The sequence below is a fragment of the Aythya marila genome (assembly GCF_965140915.1).
Source record: "Aythya marila genome assembly, chromosome: 4".
NCBI lineage: Eukaryota > Metazoa > Chordata > Aves > Anseriformes > Anatidae > Aythya > Aythya marila.
The window spans coordinates 63,345,677-63,363,510 of record NC_139045.1 but is presented as its reverse complement, the minus strand read 5'-3'; the positions used below and the strand labels follow the sequence as shown (position 1 = coordinate 63,363,510).

At 40.1% G+C, this 17,834-nt stretch overlaps 1 protein-coding gene across 3 annotated transcripts in view; it reads right to left on the bottom strand.

Moving 5' to 3' along the window:
- Positions 1-17,834, bottom strand: part of SLC2A9 (solute carrier family 2 member 9) — a 127,918-nt gene that overhangs the window by 100,075 nt on the left and 10,009 nt on the right. For 2 of the 3 annotated variants that reach the window (XR_014317385.1, XM_082759072.1), the window contains exon 1: positions 3,302-3,513. Coding sequence is in view for 2 of the 3 variants with exons in the window: in XM_082759072.1 (XP_082615198.1) it covers positions 3,302-3,382 (81 nt within the window). In the remaining variant the exon portion in view is untranslated. Of the gene's footprint in view, positions 1-3,301; positions 3,514-5,134; positions 5,218-9,956; positions 10,047-17,834 lie in introns of those variants that run through there. The other variant, XM_082759073.1, reaches the window with a different exon arrangement.

Here is a 17,834-nt window from a genome sequence, read left to right as displayed (position 1 = left end):
AATAGCTCAGGTTTTAAACATTCCCCACTCTGCCTTGCATAGCTCCTGCAGGCACATCTCCTTGCTACAGAATAATGATCTGAAACACTTTCTATTTCTGCAATCCTAGAAGCAGTAAATGTGAAGTGACAGCATCTCAGTTAACATTTACCAAGGCATAAGTGAACATTTAAACTTCTTTCAACCCCATGGATTTTGCTTCAAGCATCCCATCCGTCCCCAACACCAAAAAAGCTAAATGTTACAGAGGCATATGCTCAGCAAAGGAAACTCTTTGGCAACATACAATTAAAACAATGAAACGTGGTAGCATACATTTGATGCAACAGGGCTTTAGGTAGAGCCAACTTAGGAGCAATGTCCACCCGCTCCTGTGAACAGAAGGATTGGTGAAAATTTGACCAAAAAATTGAAATGATGCCTACAAACTAAATTTTATAACCCAAATGTAAGTTTCCAGCAGCAACTTGCTGCTACACAAAAATGCTGGCAGAGATGCCATCTGCTGTCTTCCTCCAGAAACTCTCCCTTTCTGACTTCCCTTTCTGACTTTCCTCCTTCCACCCCTGCCATCCCAACTGTTGGTTTTTTTGGTTGTTTGTTTTGTTTTGTTTTAAGAACTCCACTAAGAATCCATATTTTCAGGTATCATTGACTATTGTTTTATGTCCAGTCTGATTGCTTGCTGAAGTCTGAATCTTTTCAAAAGGAGAAACACCTGATTAAGCAGGCCTAATAAACACAGCTTCCCCTACATTCCTTCAAGTGGACACAACAGCTTAATGAATCTATAAATTTTTGTCAACTGGACAAAGACTCGTGTTTGCTTTGGAAAATGAAGATCTGAAGCACGAGCTACTTTTGTGTAGGTAGCACATAGCATAACAGTGGTGATGATACACAGGAATGAGCTCTACCAGCCCCAGGACAAACATGGTAAGGAAAGTGAATGCAGCTTGGCAGCTGGCACGTGCCAGAGCTTGCAATGTCACCATGTCACTGCATTCTCACTTTGGTTCATGGAGAAATGATGAGATATCCACACATCAGGAGCAGAGACTGAGTGTCCAGCTTGGCAGCTTGGCGTGCATGGGGTCTGTCATGCTACACAGCTGCACTTCCCAAGGGCTTAAAATGTGCCCTGTGGGACAGCTTAGATGTTTTAACTTCTTCCACATGATGTGGTAAGTTTTTAAGAGATTACACAGTTCATTGACTGCCCTATTTTCAGTCAGGTCAGGAGAAAGTATATGGGGGGAAGAAAGCCTTGTGTAAGGAATATATCCTGTTGAGATTGTTAAATAAGCCAAATACAATTTCTTATTATTAGCCAGCTGCTTAAAATGAACCTGCCACACACACACAAAGCTTTGTACTATCACTTTGATAAGAAAAAAGTAGAAACATTGGCATAAAGCTTTATTTAGGTGTTCATAACACCTCATCTTAGGTGCCTGTTATTTCTCTACTATGAACAACCATTCCTGTGCTTATAGGAATCACTACTACCCTGAACTAATGGCACTGAATAGAATATTCCTGAAGAGCTACCAGATTGCTCCCAAAGGGGTCACAAATGATAAGTGCACATTCATGTGTGCTGTATGGTAATCTTGATGTAATATTGCTAAGGGCATCTGCTTCAGTAGCATTAAAACCCTGGGAAAAGCCCTGCAGACAAGATGATTTGGACCTTATATCCTAGTGTTTATTAAAAAGTCCAGTGAATGTTTGAAACTTTCAGCACAGGCAAATTATATGTACATAGGGTTAAGTGGAAAATAATAGAGTACAAATCACAAAAGTGCTGCCAAATTAGAAAACCTCACATCCACTTTATTTTCAAGTGTTGTGAATAGCAGCGTTTAGAGCCTACTTCTGTACCAAGAATTTTTCAAGTATGTAGTCTACTGCAGAAAGCACACAAAGCCTCAGATTTCCTGTGAAGTTTTACCGTTCTTGGAACGTGCACTTCAACTTCTCCATGACCTGTCTTCTCACACGCTATTTTAAATATTTGCTCAAGTTTCAGCAACACCAGATAAGAGATGAAAGCGTAATGAAGCAAGAAGGGGAGGAGAAAAAAAATAAATGGTTGCTCAGAAAAATATTAACCCTGTGGAAACATTAAAAAAAAAAAAAAAAAAAAAAAAAAAAGCAACAAACTCAGCAACCTGTTTTACAATGACTGTGAAACAAGACTGCGACCACACCTCCTCAGAGGTAGTCCTTTAACACCGTGAGTGCACTCATCTGTTGCTGCTGTCACCAGAGCAATAAACGTGCAGTGCGGAAAGCTGTCTGTCAGATCCCAGCAAAGACATCCAGCCTCTTGTTAGCTGCTTGTTTGTGAAAGTCCTTTTGTTGCTCTTACCAGGGCACAGTGTTCTGAGAGGTTCCAAAATGCTTTTACCAACACACCTCTTTTGTCCAGCATGCAGGGTAATATTTGCATTCTGTGCACCTTAGGTTGCCTTTGTTTTAAACGCACATTGGTTTGCATTTCAGTTTTCAAAGCACAATTCGGGCTATTGTATTCTGGTTAGTTGGCTATAGATTAATCATGGTTGTAAACTGGAAACTACAAACGTCCAGAAGAAAGTTTTAGGATTCTGCAACAGGTACTGCTCCGACTGTCTGCTGAATTTAGAAACCAGGACTTCTGCGCACCTTTCGCGTAGGCTTCCCGAGAGGCAGTTTTAGGGAAGCGCCGAGCACCGGAGCGGTCCTGGAGGCTGAGAGCAGCCGTGCCCAGCCGGGTGGCTGCTGGCAGGTGCGTGCTGGCACCGCACCGCGCTCCACGGCTTGCGATACCTTCCTGCGCCGCCGGGCAGGAGGGGGAACCCCCGGGCTTCCCTCCTCGCCTTTCTCCTTGCCCTTAGGACTTGCTGATTCGGGGAGGGGGAGGGGGGGGGTTAGCCCGTGAACTCGCCTTGCTGGTGGGAAAACAGCCCCCGGCACCTGCCGCTCGCCCACCCGTGGTGTGTCCCCTGCCCGTGGTGTGTCCCCTGCGGCCCCAGCCGCTGCCCTCCTCCCGTCCTCCGCGTCCCGGCCGGGGCAGCCGCATTATATTTTTAGCTCAGCCTAACCCCGCCGGCCTCTCCTCTACACCAGCAGCAACTTTCCGAGCGGGGAAAAAGCCTCGGGCTCTGCAACCTGAGCCCTTCCTCCCTTCTGGGGGAAGCAACGCGGAGTGACGCCGGATCCCCAGCGGCCGCGCACCGGCTCCGCTTTCTCCTTCGCTCCACCTGCAAAGCTGCGGGACACCCGCGAGCCCTCCGCGCCTCTCCGCGCTACTTACGCCCTTCCCTGCCCGGCGGGGACCCTTCCCCGCTGCCGGGGCCACCAGCGTGTCCTCCTCGGGCGCCGCCGCTGGGTCCATGCCGTAGGCGCGCAACGGCCGCGCATCTCCGCCGGGCAGCGCGCAGCGGGGGCGCGGCCGCAGCCGCGCAGAGCCGGAGGAGGGACCCTAGGGGGGAGAACCCGGGGGGCCGAGCCTGGAGCTCCGGGGACCGCCGGGGGTCAGAGCTGCTCTGCCCGCAGTGCGCGGCTGAGGGGCTGGAGCTGCCCGAGCCCGTTTATAAGCAGGAACGTCCATAACTTAAGCAAATTAAACCCGGCGTGGGGTCTGCCCGGTGCCATCTGGGCTGCCCTGCTGTATACACGGCGCTGGAGAAAGGAGGGGAAGAGCTTCCCTTCGTCACCGAAGCTGGAAAGTGAAGCTACCGCAAGCCTTGTAACTAATTAAGATGTAAAACCACACGGCACAGGGACGTTCACACAGCTTTAGGAGGTTCAGATCTGACACACGGCACTGCTGCTGTGCAGCAGGTGGTGATTAGACGTGTTGCCCGAGGAAGATAAAAGCTTCCAGCTATTAGTTTTGAAGGTGCCTATTTGTAAAGCCTGAGGATTTTGAACTGCTAAGAGTTAAACTGCACCTTCCAGTTGGCAATGGATGTGTCTCAGATGAGTACTAAGTGCATCTGGGAACTATTCCCAGACGTCTGCAGTTCATATTGGTGTAAATCTCTGCTGCTTCCACTTCTGACATGCTACATACCTCACCACTACCTTAGAGTCCTCAAAGACACATAAGTAATGCCATAAAGCACTGCAGGTTTGAAAGCAGTTCATGATGCAGAAACTTTGAAGTGTCCTTGGCACACATCAAGCTAAGCAACCTTTGAATAGAAATCCAGATGCTACTCGTTAACATGTAAAATTACTGTTCAGATTGAGAAACATCAGCATAGATAGATGATCCAGACATCATTTATAATCTCCTTGAATGGTCACAAGCACTTAAAGAGACAGGTTAGGAGAATCAAGCCTCTAAAATATGTGGAGTGCATTTGAGAAGAATCGGACACCTGTGTTTTATTTAATTTCATTTAAAATAATACAATGCAAGTAGTTCACAGCAGTTGACACTCAAATACAAATAATATGGCTGCATGTGCTTAATACAGACATAGTTTCTCACTTTAACATGCTTATGTTTTTTGACATTTTACAATCACCATTAATAAGAGTTACAGAAACTAAAGATGCTACTCTCTGCACCCCTTAAATTTTAGTCCTGGCAGCTTTCCTTCAAATTTCCATATTCCCATGGAGACAAGTGTCAGTTTGCTCACCTCTTACAAGTTAGAGCGGAGAGGGAAAAGGGGGAAGAACACACAGATGCAAGGGTTCTTGTGTCAGAGAAAAAAACAAAGCTCTTTTTCTGCAGAATACATCCTTCCAGACTTTTTGTGCGAAGGCACACAAACACTTCTAGAGTGTTACCATTGCCCTCAATGACCAAGTCCCTCCCAGAAAAGAAAGTTTTCAACCTATTCAAAAGTCACTTAATTCTGGAATGGTTCGCCTAAACAGTTTATTGGCTCATTCAAAACTAGACATTCATATAAGGAGAAGCATGGGAAAAAATTGGAGGCCTGCGGTGCAGATGCACAGTGAGACTATTAGCCGTTCCAGTACCAAAGGGAGAAGGGAAAGAGCAACGTTCCTGTGTATATGAAACTGAGCCTGTGCCTGCAAGTATTCACATAGGTTTCACATGTTTATTTTCTGTCTGCACTCCCCAAATGACAAACACATTGGCAGAAGATTTGAGGAATTCACTTACCAATTTTTTCTTCAGCACTTTTTCTTTCATCTCACCGTTGCTTTGTTGCTTGTTCTCCATCCTGTCACCTTTTTAGTTAATAGCTGAGGAGGAAAAGAGGGAAAGTTGTGGCAGCATTCAGCTGAGACTATTATTTATTTATTTGTTTATTTTTAATATAATCAGAAATCTGACCCATGAAGGACTTTAAAAGCCTGTAAGTCTAGCTACTCAATTCAAAAATCTAACCTTTGTTCATGAAGGCACAGCTGCACCAAATTGAATGCAATAAAAAGCAACTAAAAATACATGTTAACTATGCATAAGCCATCTACTCAGAGGGCTACATGAACTTTGCAGCAGTTCCTTCCACAACTAAAGCATAAAAGGAAAAAAAAATGGTATCAGGCTCTTCTCAGAGAAGAAGGCTCTTCTCTTCTCATTTTCAGAGAGAATGTCCTCTCTCTGTTAGCATGTGAGCAACAGACCCACTGGAACTGCAATTTAGAATTTAGATAGTCAGCTGGAACTACATTACTGTGTCTGGGTTGCAGCCAGGACATTTGGTTTAATTTATGTGATTTTAATGATTATGTTGCCCCCTTACATTAGCTGGGCCATTGCATGAACACATTTGCAAAGAAAGGGTTCACTTATTTACTGCTCTTGCAAGAAAATTCCTGCCTGATTGTCAAGATGCGTACTTTAATAGTGTTAAAAGACTTTTTAATTATCACTTCTTAAGAAACTAAACTGGTTTCTGGAGTTTCAGGGAGGGTGGATTAACTGTTATTTATACTGTGCTTCATTGTATGATCTTGGGCAGTTTTTCAAGCTGTTCAGTTCATCTGGAATATGGATTACTGGGTTCTTCTGTGTCAACATCTTGAGGACAGCACATTTCAAGATATTTGCTTGCTTTGCTTAAGGTAAAATGATAATATAAATGGTAATGATAGATCTAGTCTTGAATGCAAGGCGTCTTTTAGATTCCTGTCTAAAGTGAGCTATGATACACAGGGACTAACAGTCAATTTAGTGAAACAGCAGGTTGGAGCAGAATTGTGCTCAAGCCTTCACACGTACAAGATATTTTCTAAGAAGAAATCATGTCTGATAGAAGAAATACCATTGACAGTACTGAGGCCATTATTTCAGATGGTTACAAGAAATCAGGCTGAGCCCTAAAGGAAGAGGACCTAGAAAAGTGATGGGATCTTATAATCATTAAACCCACAAAAATTACCATCTTCCCTCTCCATCTCCTAGAGCAGACAGCACTGAAAACTTGAACACAACATTTTTCCTTTCACTGCAAAAGGTCTTCATCAATCCCTGGTAAATTACTCTTAAAAAAAAAAAAAAAAAAAAAAAAAAAGCGATTTCAAGGCAAATGCTTTTCACTTTATAAGAGATACACTTAGTCTCACTATCAGACATTTCACCTGTCCCATGCCACATTTAACAAGCATACCAAAAATAATCTGTCAGAATTCCTTACTACAGCACCCATACACCATGCATTTTTTCATACTTAAGGCAGATAATTAAATTAATGAAATATAGGTGATGCACTTCTGACAGCACCAACAGAGCATCATCAAACTGGAATTTAAGAGCTTACAGGATGAAGAGTATATGGGGCATAGCACTGAAACAGAAACAGCACAAACTCAGACACAAACTATCAGTTTCACAAGTGTCTAAAGAGAAATCACTCAACCTCACAGCTACGCCACTAGCAAGGACAGATAACTTATGTCTCCTTTTCATCACCACATTTTTTTTATATGGCTGAATCTTCTTGTTCTTTGGGCAGTCTCTGAAACACTTTAATAATACTTCTGGCTTGTCTGGAAAGCCAACAGTACCAATGGTGCACCATCTGTGGAAGAGTTCAGATCAAACAATCCTTCCTGTATTTTAGGTAACTCTAGTTTCACTACTTTTTAAACAGATCCAATTGACTGTATAAAAAGGAATGTTACCCTATCTGTGACAGACATTCAATGTGGCACAGAAAGTAAGAAATCTAGACTGGAAGGAGAGTATAAATCATGGAAATCCTTCATGGGTTTGCCAGTATTGCTTCTGGATTCTCATTGACTTGCGTGCAGGGAAGAGACATGGGATCCAAGCAAGTAGAAACAAGATCTGACTTTAGTGTCTTACAAAATCTATTGAACATTAAGCAAGAAATTAAGCAACATTTTGCTTGAGAAAATGAAAGTCTGGGGTTTGACCTGCTGCTGTCAGTGGCCATTCAGTGAAATGTTTTAACAGAGGGGGGAAAGGTGTATTCTGTCATTCTATTCATATTGCTTGTGACAGAGAAGTTACTTAAGATTTGGATCCAGAAATATTCACTCATTTTTAATTCTCTGTCATGGAAAATTAGATCTGTCTGCTCCCCAACTTGTACAGTTAGTCAGGAGGTGACTGAAAAATCAGGAAAAGTTCATTTATGTCAGGCCTTGAAACATCTTCTGTTTCAGCATTACAGAACTACAGTTTGCTTACCTAAGTGTCCAGCAGTTTATTTAGCAAAGTATAGGTTGAGTTCATTAGCAGGATATTTAATCCAACCAACTCCTATAATTTGTTAGCCTTGGCAAAGATGGCTTAACAGTTCACAAAAAAGGAGCAATTATGGCTGGCATGGCAAACTGAACTCAGAGGTGTGAATAAACTCCCTCTAATCTAGGTTTCATTTTGAGTTTGAATTGAACATTTGACATTTGTTGACTAACTGCAAGTCAGGAAAAACAAAAGCTATCAGAAAGCTGTCCTGTTCAAAAAGAGCAAATATGCAAAGGGAGTAGCACAGATAAACTCTGATTGAAGGGTCTGTGTTTGATATGTTACATGACAGAATTGCTAAGGAGATGAAGACCTCAGAAAAGCTGAGTTTAATCCAAAAATATTAAGACATCCCCACCTGCCCCCCAACTAAGAAGGGTAAAGGACCATGAATAGAGCAGCTGTTGTTCAGTTTTCAGAGTTTTTGAGTATGTTTGGGCTGGTGGCCAGTTGGGGCCTGTTTACCATCTTGTTCAGATGGCTCTGGACTAACAGCAAGACACCAAGCACCCTGTTCAAGAACACCAGGCACAACACAAGAAAGCTTCAAAGCTTCAAGCAATTCAAACATCTGCAATTTACAAGGTTCTGGTGACACAGATTCCTCTTGATGGGCATACGCCACTTCCACATCTGTCTCACAAGCACAAAATATATTACCTCTATTAAAAGATTATGTCCGTGTCAACACTGTAGTAACATTCACAGAGAAAATATGGAAATCAGAAAAGCAGCTTAGAGAAGAAAAAATTTACTGTAATTATAAACCATAACAGCCTCTCAGGGACCAAAGGGGACAGATTTGCACTCAGAGTAAGTCTCTTTCAGGTGTAGCACAGATAGTTTAATTTCTTTTACAAATGGGAAAAAGAAGCACTCAGAGAGACAACACTGAAATAGAGTGTGGATTGCAAAGCTTTGGAAAGCATGTTGGTGTAAAAATAACCCAAATATGTTCAGTAAGTCCCATTGTATCATGGTAGAATGATGTCTAATTATTAGATATCAGTTTGCAAACATCCATTTTTAGAGAGTGTCCTTTTTCCTCCTTTCCTCATCTCTTATTTGGGAAGGCAAAATTGTTGTCCTAGTTTCAGCTGGGATAGAGTTAATTTTCTTCATAGTTGCTCACCTGTCCAACTTGAGTACTTTGGTTCCCTATCGATTTTATTGGAAATAGGTGGGTGATTCAGAAGACTATTTTAATTCAACCCTAAAATGCTAGTAAAAGAAAATTGAGGAGCAAAGTTTGAATATCACTCCTTCCTCTAGCTTGTGTGCTTTAGAATTACTGCAGCTACCTTTTTCCATGCAACTTACAGCCAAAATTTTCTACAGCTGAACACTTGCACCTTGCAGAAAAAAGGAGTCATCCTTGCAAGGGAAAGGACTTAAGCTGAGGAATTCCCTGTTCTTCCAGTTGGGTGCTTCCGTCACTAGTCTAGAGCATGTACTTCAATGAAGTGTGTTCCTCTGATACTATAAATTGTGCATACATACTCATACAAAATAAACCCACAACTGATTATTGAAAAGATTGATTAATTACAACATCCAATGTAAAGATCAAATATAAAGCTTAGTTTTTGTGTTACCCAAATCAGGAATAATTTATGTATTAGATTTTTGTAAGTGACAACTATCTGATTAAAAAAGGTGTTAAGGAATTTCATTAATAACAGAAGGTATTATTTACCCTGCAAATAGTGTTGTTAAAATAGATCTATTCCTGTGCAAATGAGACCATGCAAGTCAATGCTTCTCATATTATTTGTGTAAAATATCAAATAGTTCCAATATTAATGTGCCATTGCTGGAGTCAGGTACGGTATGACTTCAATACATCACAGAGCATTCCTATGGTACCAAACTATTTAGTTAGAGCTCTCCTCCAGCACAGATACTGTAGACACCTCAGCTTCCAGAAATACCTGTTCTCTTAAGTAATGAATTGGTACAGTGTTACAAAATTTATAATTTGTCTTTCTTTTTTTTTTTTTTTTTTTTTTTAACAATACCTGCAGTGCTAGTACTAGAGTGTTTACAAGGTGATGTATTTCTCTATCTGGATTTCAGTATTTCACAGAATTTACAATCTTATTTCCTCTACTGAGTATTTGACAAACACAGGAAAATATTTGTTGACAAATTTCAAAAAATTGTTTTTTATCAGGTTTAAACTATCCCTCCTTCCCTGAGTCAAACCCTAATGTGTCTAAATTTGAGAATTTGCTCCAAACTATCAACTCCAGGCATTACTTACCACTTCTCCAAAGTATTCTTCACTCTCAATGCTTTCTGAAATTCAGTCAGTTCAGAAGCAACTTTTGGATTGCTAGAGCAGTTCTCTTCTCTGAAATAGGAACAGCTGAATTACTGAACTAAGCATAGTGCCAGCTTTAACTTTTTTATAGCTTTTCAGAACTAATAAATAATTAACAATAATAATAATAATAATTTAAAAAAGTAAGACACTGGCTGGAATTCATGCAATAAATCTTTTTTTTATCCAATAGAAAATGAACTGCCTTGTATGGCTGCAATACTATACAAGAGGTCTTTGTTTCCATTGCCACATGGTGTGAAAAAGCTTTACTTCCTACATTTGAACCAATAGGCATTTGAAATGTAAATGCCTAAGGCTAGAACCTGCATTCATGTACTCTTACTTGTTTACAAATGACCTGATTCAGGAACACCCACAGCATTCCATGTGCATAAATGACATTTAATAGTGATGTGTTGGGGCAGTACTTGTGTGTAAGAATGCATAGTACTTAATGGTCAGGAGTCACCCCTTTACAAGGCTTTGAAACATTGAGACAAGACATACTGTACAGTAACAAAAAGCACGGTAGCTTATAAAAAGATTTAGCCTGTCTCTTGTTATGACTTTGTGCCATAGAAAGGAACTTCATATCAGTGTTGGTTTAAATACTAAACAAAACACGGGTCAGGACAAGGCTGTAACAGTTCTGACTACTTGTGTTGTCAGTTCCGCATATCATAAAGCTAAGTGGAGATAAGAACAATCTTAGGTATGAGAAAGTGTGCTCCATGTTGCCTTCTCCCTGCATATTGCTTACTCTGAAAAGCCATTGCATGTTAAGTTAGGCTCATCAGCATTTCTTCAAGGACACTGATAGCTAATGTAATTGTATTATCTATATTCTTGCAAGTTCTTAGCTATCCAAGATGCACTAGGTAGAGAGGCAGCTGTACAGATATCAGTTGGCTGAAATTCCAAATTCTAGATGAGATTTGAAGTAACTTTGTTCAAGTTGACATTATTGATCATGTGGTGCTTGGTTTGTCTTTCAGGTTATGACCTGGCAGCTCCTATGGATCATTTTTGACACTGTTGCATAAATGTCAATGAAGGTAAAAAAGGGATTGAGTCCTCAAAAGATATTACCATCAAATTTGCTTCAGCTTAACATGGGCATCCTTCTTCAGTTACAAGGAGACTATTATGAAAGTATCGCTTTTGAGGGACAGGAAAGAAGTTCTGTATAACATTCTCTAGCGTGTTTATCTAAAAATATCCTTAAACTTGGCACCCGATATCTTATAATTAAGAGCAGCCTGCTCTGTGCTAGAACTAATCCTTTCAGACTAAACAAAACTACTTCTTTGATCTAAGCTTTCCCTAGTTTTAGATTGGTTTATGAAGTTTGTATCAGTTTGAGCAAGAATACAAAGAAACCATCTCAAGGGCAATTTACATAGTCATGATCAAGAAATAGGACAAACAAATCAAGAATTACTGTGTTAGATAACACACAAAAAAGAATCAAAGATTTTTTTTTAATTGAAGTTATAAATTGAAGAGAAAAAAGAGAGACGATATTTACAAGCAAGCCTAAGTTGAAAGGTCACCAAGTGACTATTCAGAGAAAAGTCAGTGAAATTTTAATTTCATGTTCAAGAAGAATTTTTTCATTGTTATGAAGTTAGAAACAGAAATGCCAGAATAAATATGATAACCAGAGTTGTAACAACCATAAATAAACTTGATAGCCAGTGTTTGCAGCTATATGTGAATGCTTGTTTACACTTGTGAACAATGTGGTTGGTTTCTATGCAAGCAAGCCCCATGCACAAATTCAGTCTCAAATTGGTAAACCAAATTTATGCTCAGATTTCAGTTCTGCAAAAACTTCCTACTCTGGCAAAGCAGTAGAATATAGGTTAGTTTTAAACCCAGTTCTATAGGACAATTAGGCATGTACATACTTCACTAGCAAAAGAGAATTACTCACTTCTCACTGAGTCAAAACCCCAAAACTGTGATTTCATATCTTTCATGGCTGCATGTCCTTCATAGAAACATAACATCTTCCTGTGCTGCTAAAACCACAAGTCTGCAAAAATAGCCAGTACACTGATCTTTTTTATTTAATAGCTTTTTCAGCTTAAAAGTGTCAACGTCCCCAGTATATAGGCTTCAGTACAAGCAAGAGCTTTCCTTTTCAGTCATTTATAACATACACAGTATGTTCCTGCATTCATTATAAAAGATCTAACAGATCAAGGGGAAAAACAGAATAGGAATATTATATATTTTAAAAGAGGTTTTTACTAGTTATTAGATAACACTGCCTTGGATCAGCTATAGCAGAATATTTTCCAGTTCTTTGTAGGAAAAAGTGGTTAATAATCACCTTTCACTGTGTTGGTCATTAGTGTTGTTTTAACCATTTTCTCTCATTTACACATGCAAGTTTGGTATGTCATCAGTTAGGAAAAATCCCATGAAGCATGAGTTTAATGTTATTGTTACATTAGGGTTACTTCCAGTATTACCTTCCATGTAAATTAAAGCTAGTTTAATCTTTGCCAGGTTATTTCCAGTGAGGTCAGCCTGGCATCCATCTGCCATTTAGTAAATGTTGAATTAAATATTGACAAGCAGAAGCTTTTATATTGTAAGGTCATGCCCTGAGTTAAGATCAGAGCTACTCCTGGGTGTACATTCTTTCCAGGTGGAAAAGAAATACCCTCAAAGTAACTTTTGTTAGAAAGCAGGATTATGCCCCAAAATAATGCCTTTCTAGGGTGGAAATTTGGATAAGCTCAGGATTAAAGAATTTATTTTCTGATGTTTAGAAAATAATTTCAGGATTTCCAAGACTGAAATACTTGAGCAGATTATATTGTCTTTATTGATGTTGTAAGCAAGGAAACTTCTGCTCACTGCGCTACAAGCGTGAGCCTCCCTCCTGTCCCTGTGTAGTAGTAGCACCTGCTTCCAACAGATTGGTATGCCCTGACAGATGAAGTCTCTATAAATCTTTGATTATGGTCTCATTATAGGCACCAAGGACAGGCAGATGACTTCTAGAGAAACAGTTTTTTCAACAAGGAGTGTAACAATTCTGGTTACATTTAGGAACTGTTTCTTACTCCTCTCAAAGCCTTCAGAGAACCACTGATCTGTTTTGAAAGATCACTCAAACTGATACCATATCATGCTCAAATACAAGGCCCTTGCAGATGAAGCTCCATGTTCTGATGTACAAAAGGGATCATCGTTGTTGGTATAATTACTCCTCTCAGCCTTAGACATCACTCTTGACTTCTGTGGGGGGGTAAATAAAACAAAATCTTTGCATGCATTGCATCCTCCGCCAGTCTCCAGCTTTCTCAAAACTTGAGTTGCAGTGCTTGAACTTCAGCCCTCTGGGAGCCACAGGCAGTTGTTGAAGCCCAGAGTCCAAGCATTCCTTGCACTGTTGAATGTGCCTAAAAAGGAGGCAGAGCAAGCTCAGAGTAGAAATATCTACTCATGTTGCCTTTGTGTGAAAGTCAGTCCTGGAAATCAGGCTACGAAAGTAAGCTTTGCCAGACTTCACCCTGTCCAACCCACCCAGTTATTTTAAAGTCACAAATCCCAGCTTCACTTCAAGTTGCCAGACCCTTTTAGCTTGTCTAGCTGTAGTTTAGGTCTGATATCTAGTTTTTCCTAATCTAAAGACTAAAAATAACACAGGGATATTTGTGTAACATATTAGTGTCTCTGCAGATTCATGAAGCCTGGCAAGCAGCAGCTCAACATTTATTCTCATGTGAAATTACCAAAATATTGCCTTCTAAAAGTAGGGTAAGATAATGTGTTATAGGAATTGGCTTCAAAGAGTCATTACCTTCTTCTGTGTAAGCAAAGCTTCATATGTAAATATGATATACTTCAGTATGTTATAAACATATGTGTTTTCATCCCATTGTGAGCAATGCGAGAGTGGAAGAACTAGTGAGGTGGACCCACACACACCTTTGACTATGATTTCCAGGGACATTTAAATGTCTTTTGATGTAACTTTAAATAATATTACAAAAAAATCTTTTGTCATACTTAGTAGGTTTCAATTACATGAACGTAAGAATGTGAAACTCCCTTATATTTCCATAGGTTATGAAATACTAGAAAGACTGAGGGGAGAAGTGCCTGCTTTGCATTTCAAAAGCTATTGAGGTCAAAGTCTCTTAGTTATTACCATTTCCAGCCATTCTTGATGTCATGACCCTGGGCTCAGGGCCAACATAGTTGATAGGTGCAGGCACCTGGCCATGAGGAGCTGCTTTGAGATGATTTGTGGTGAAGCCACAGCGGGGACTCTCCCTCCACCTTCATTCTGGATGGCATGGTGATATTCTCAGATGTTGTCCTTAGTCCAGCATGAGCTGACCCAGACCTTTACCCTCACCAGCAGGCCTGACTTTGCAGATGAAATTCAGGCCTGCCTCCTCACCATGGACTCATCTGTAGGCCACTGGGCTGTGCTTGACCCTCAGTGCTGGGGTCAGGGGCTTGTTGCTGACATCAGTTCCCATCTTAACCTCAGACCTGCCTCATCACTCAGGGGCATCTGTGGCTCAGGGCTGTTGGCTGAACCTGGCCACTGCCACCAGATGACTTCTGCTCTCTGTGCTCCTGGCTCCCCTTCCAGCTGCAAGTTGTGGTTGCTGTGCCCTGATATATGGGACCTCCTGACTTCCCTTCTGCCCCTCTCTACCACCCTGACTGATGCCTGCCTCCATAGTTCCTTCCTCATTTCCAGCAGACCCAACTGACAACAGATCTGTCATAGATCATAGAAGAGTTTGGGTTGGAAGGGACCTTAAAGATCACCTGGTTCCAACCCCCCTGACATAGGCAGGAACACCTCCCACTAAATCAGGTTGCTCAAAGCCCCATCCAACCTGGCCTTGAGCACCTCCAGGAATGGGGTATCCACAGCTTCTCTGAGCAACCTATTCCAGTGCCTCATTGTCCTCATATTAAAGAATTTCTTCCTAATATCTAATCTAAGTCTACAATCTTTGTTTAAAACCATTCCCCCTTGTCCTATCACTACACTTACTGATAGAGTTCCTCTCCAGCTTTCTTGCAAGCCCTCTTCAGGTACTGGGAGGCTGCTATAACATCTCCCTGTCTCAGTTAGCATCTGCTAACTGTGAACATAAGCTGCAAGAACACAAAATTGGTTTTAGGGATAAAAATGAGAACAGAGATATAGTATGCAACGTACATCAAAGACACCATATATAGTAAATTCAGATGTCATGTGCAGCTGCAGACTAATGAAGAAAGAACAATGGACTGGATGTGCAGATGACTTGTCACCACCACTACCACCCTCTAGGGGGGAACGACCAACCTTGGGACTTAGAGAAGGGAAAAGGTGGACATAATGCCAGGGGTTGGGGCAGAAGCTGGGGAGGGTGCCTATAATACTTTTCACTGTATTGTTAGTCTCTCTGTTTCTGGAATAGATACAGACTGATAATGATGAGACTCTTAAAACTCCAATTATACTTACAGTAAGCCCACAATTAATCATAAATCTTTCAGTAATAAATTCCTGTTATATCTAAGGTGTGCCTTTTCTTTGCCCATAAGCAGTATCTTGAGCATAACAGTGTTTCCAGTGCATGTTTTTTCTGTTCTGGAAACCAGAGTCACTTTAACTGTGATCTTTTTAACTGAAATCTCTAGAAAACTAGAAAAGGAAGTGGATGACACTGTGGAAGTTTAATATAGTATATTTATTTGTCAGTAGCGGGACTCTATTGACTGGTTAACTTTAATATCAGCAGAAGGCATGCTCCATAAAAAGACTGTTCCAATTGCAAGCAAGTTGTAAAACATTTCTTCTACATTAAACTGAAATGTCAGTCTTTAATCAAAATGGTAATACTTCTCAACAATTTATTTTATACAAATAAATATTTGAACAGGACACCATATTCCAGGAAGACATTTGAAATGAAATTAATTTCACTGTGTTTTCAAGTAAATAAGACATATTTTTATTCATTAACAAAAGACCATTATTTTGAATCCAAACTTTTCTTTCATAGAGGACGTATAATTTGTGAATAGGTCTTTGCACAAGGTTTAGTATACTTAAAACCCATTTCTACAAGGAGCTGAGCATATCTCTAGCATGGGACTGAAGTCTGAGGATGACTTTTCATGAAAAACTGCTCATCAGTTCTAATTCTCAACATTATACTGTGAAATAGTCCCATAAATATTATTTCTTTTGTTTTCTGTGGTTCTGATTGTACTGTAGTGGATAGATCACAAATTTGTTGTTATGGGGAGAAAGAAAAAAGACCTACCCAAGCACCATTGCAGTGTTCCACACTGCACTGTTGCAAGCACTAATTATTGATGCTGAAAAAAAGTACCCCAAGCCTTCAAAAAATATATCAAAAACGCACAGGAAGTAATCATGCATTTGGTGAATAGCTCTTAGCAAGAGATCTTTTCCAGAAAAAGGATTGCCTGCCCTTTAACCACACAAACCTCCAGACACATGTATGTACAACTTTCAGGTAACATAAAAGCATCAAGTTATACATTTGCAGAACACCCTGTGATAGCTTCATATCTTCCTTTTGGCTTGATGCTGACAGCTACTATATAAACTTTCTCTTATCTGTTCTGCTTCACCCATGCTCAACCGTTTTCTCTCATAGCAACCTTTTGGTCTGTTGATGTTGAGGACTGGCTCTTAAATTCAGTTAGAGTTGATCTCTGCCCACTCTTGCTACTGAAGATTTGTAATTTGAACAAGCTACAATAATTTTATGATGCAATCTAATATGAAAGGAAGAACATTGAAATATGGCAAGTCATTAACTGTAAGATTGTCACTAGATTGTTGGAAGAACCTAGGTCATTTCACAAGACTCAAGTTTTATTGCCAAGTACACCAACACAATGTGATCATGACTAAATTATAACTGAATGCATGACTAATGCAATATATTTTGAAAATCCCAGAAGAATACTAACATACTGCATTTTGCTTTGCTGTTGGTTCAAGGGGCATTACTTTCATGATAAGACTTACATTGTTAATTGATAAAACAAACCTGCAAACAGAAGCAGGAATTTACAGATAATAGACAATAGTCAATAGAGAAGAATGTATGCAGACATGGGCTTATTTCCCAAGTAAGTATTGAAATAACTTAATTGTATAGCATAATTTGAGGTATAGATCTCCACACCTCCTGTTTATGACTGTAATGAAAATCAAGGTTCTGAGTACTTTGCGTGACCAGATCTGTGAAGGGTAATTTGATGTTCCAGACCAATAACAGAATGCAAGAACATGCATGCATTCAAGTTATACAAGTGCTAAAACTCCATGCTAAATTGGATATTGGTCACTGCTGACTTTAGCTACTTCTGCATAAAGTTATTTCCATCAAATAGTAAAGCAATGCACAATACCACCAATATCTGGGACTTGTATTACTCAATCATTGAGTTATTTTGAAAAGCAGGGCAGATGTTAGAAGAGCTTTTGCAAAACAGTACTCAGGACAGTCCTTGTGTTGCTACAGGTCCAAATTGTTACTAATAGTATTCTGCTATGGATATTTGCTCTTACAGAAGTACTAAGGAGCTAGACAAGATGCAGAAAAGTGCAGAAATGATGAATACTACTATGTGAGACTATGTATACTAAGAACTCTTTAGCTTAGGAAGATATGTCTTACATATCTTGGCTGATATGTCTTACAACATAAGAGTTAGGGAGCTTCCACAGATGTCATTAAAAAATAAGTTAAAATTAACAACCTCATGTATAATTGTGGTTACACATGGTACTGTGTAACT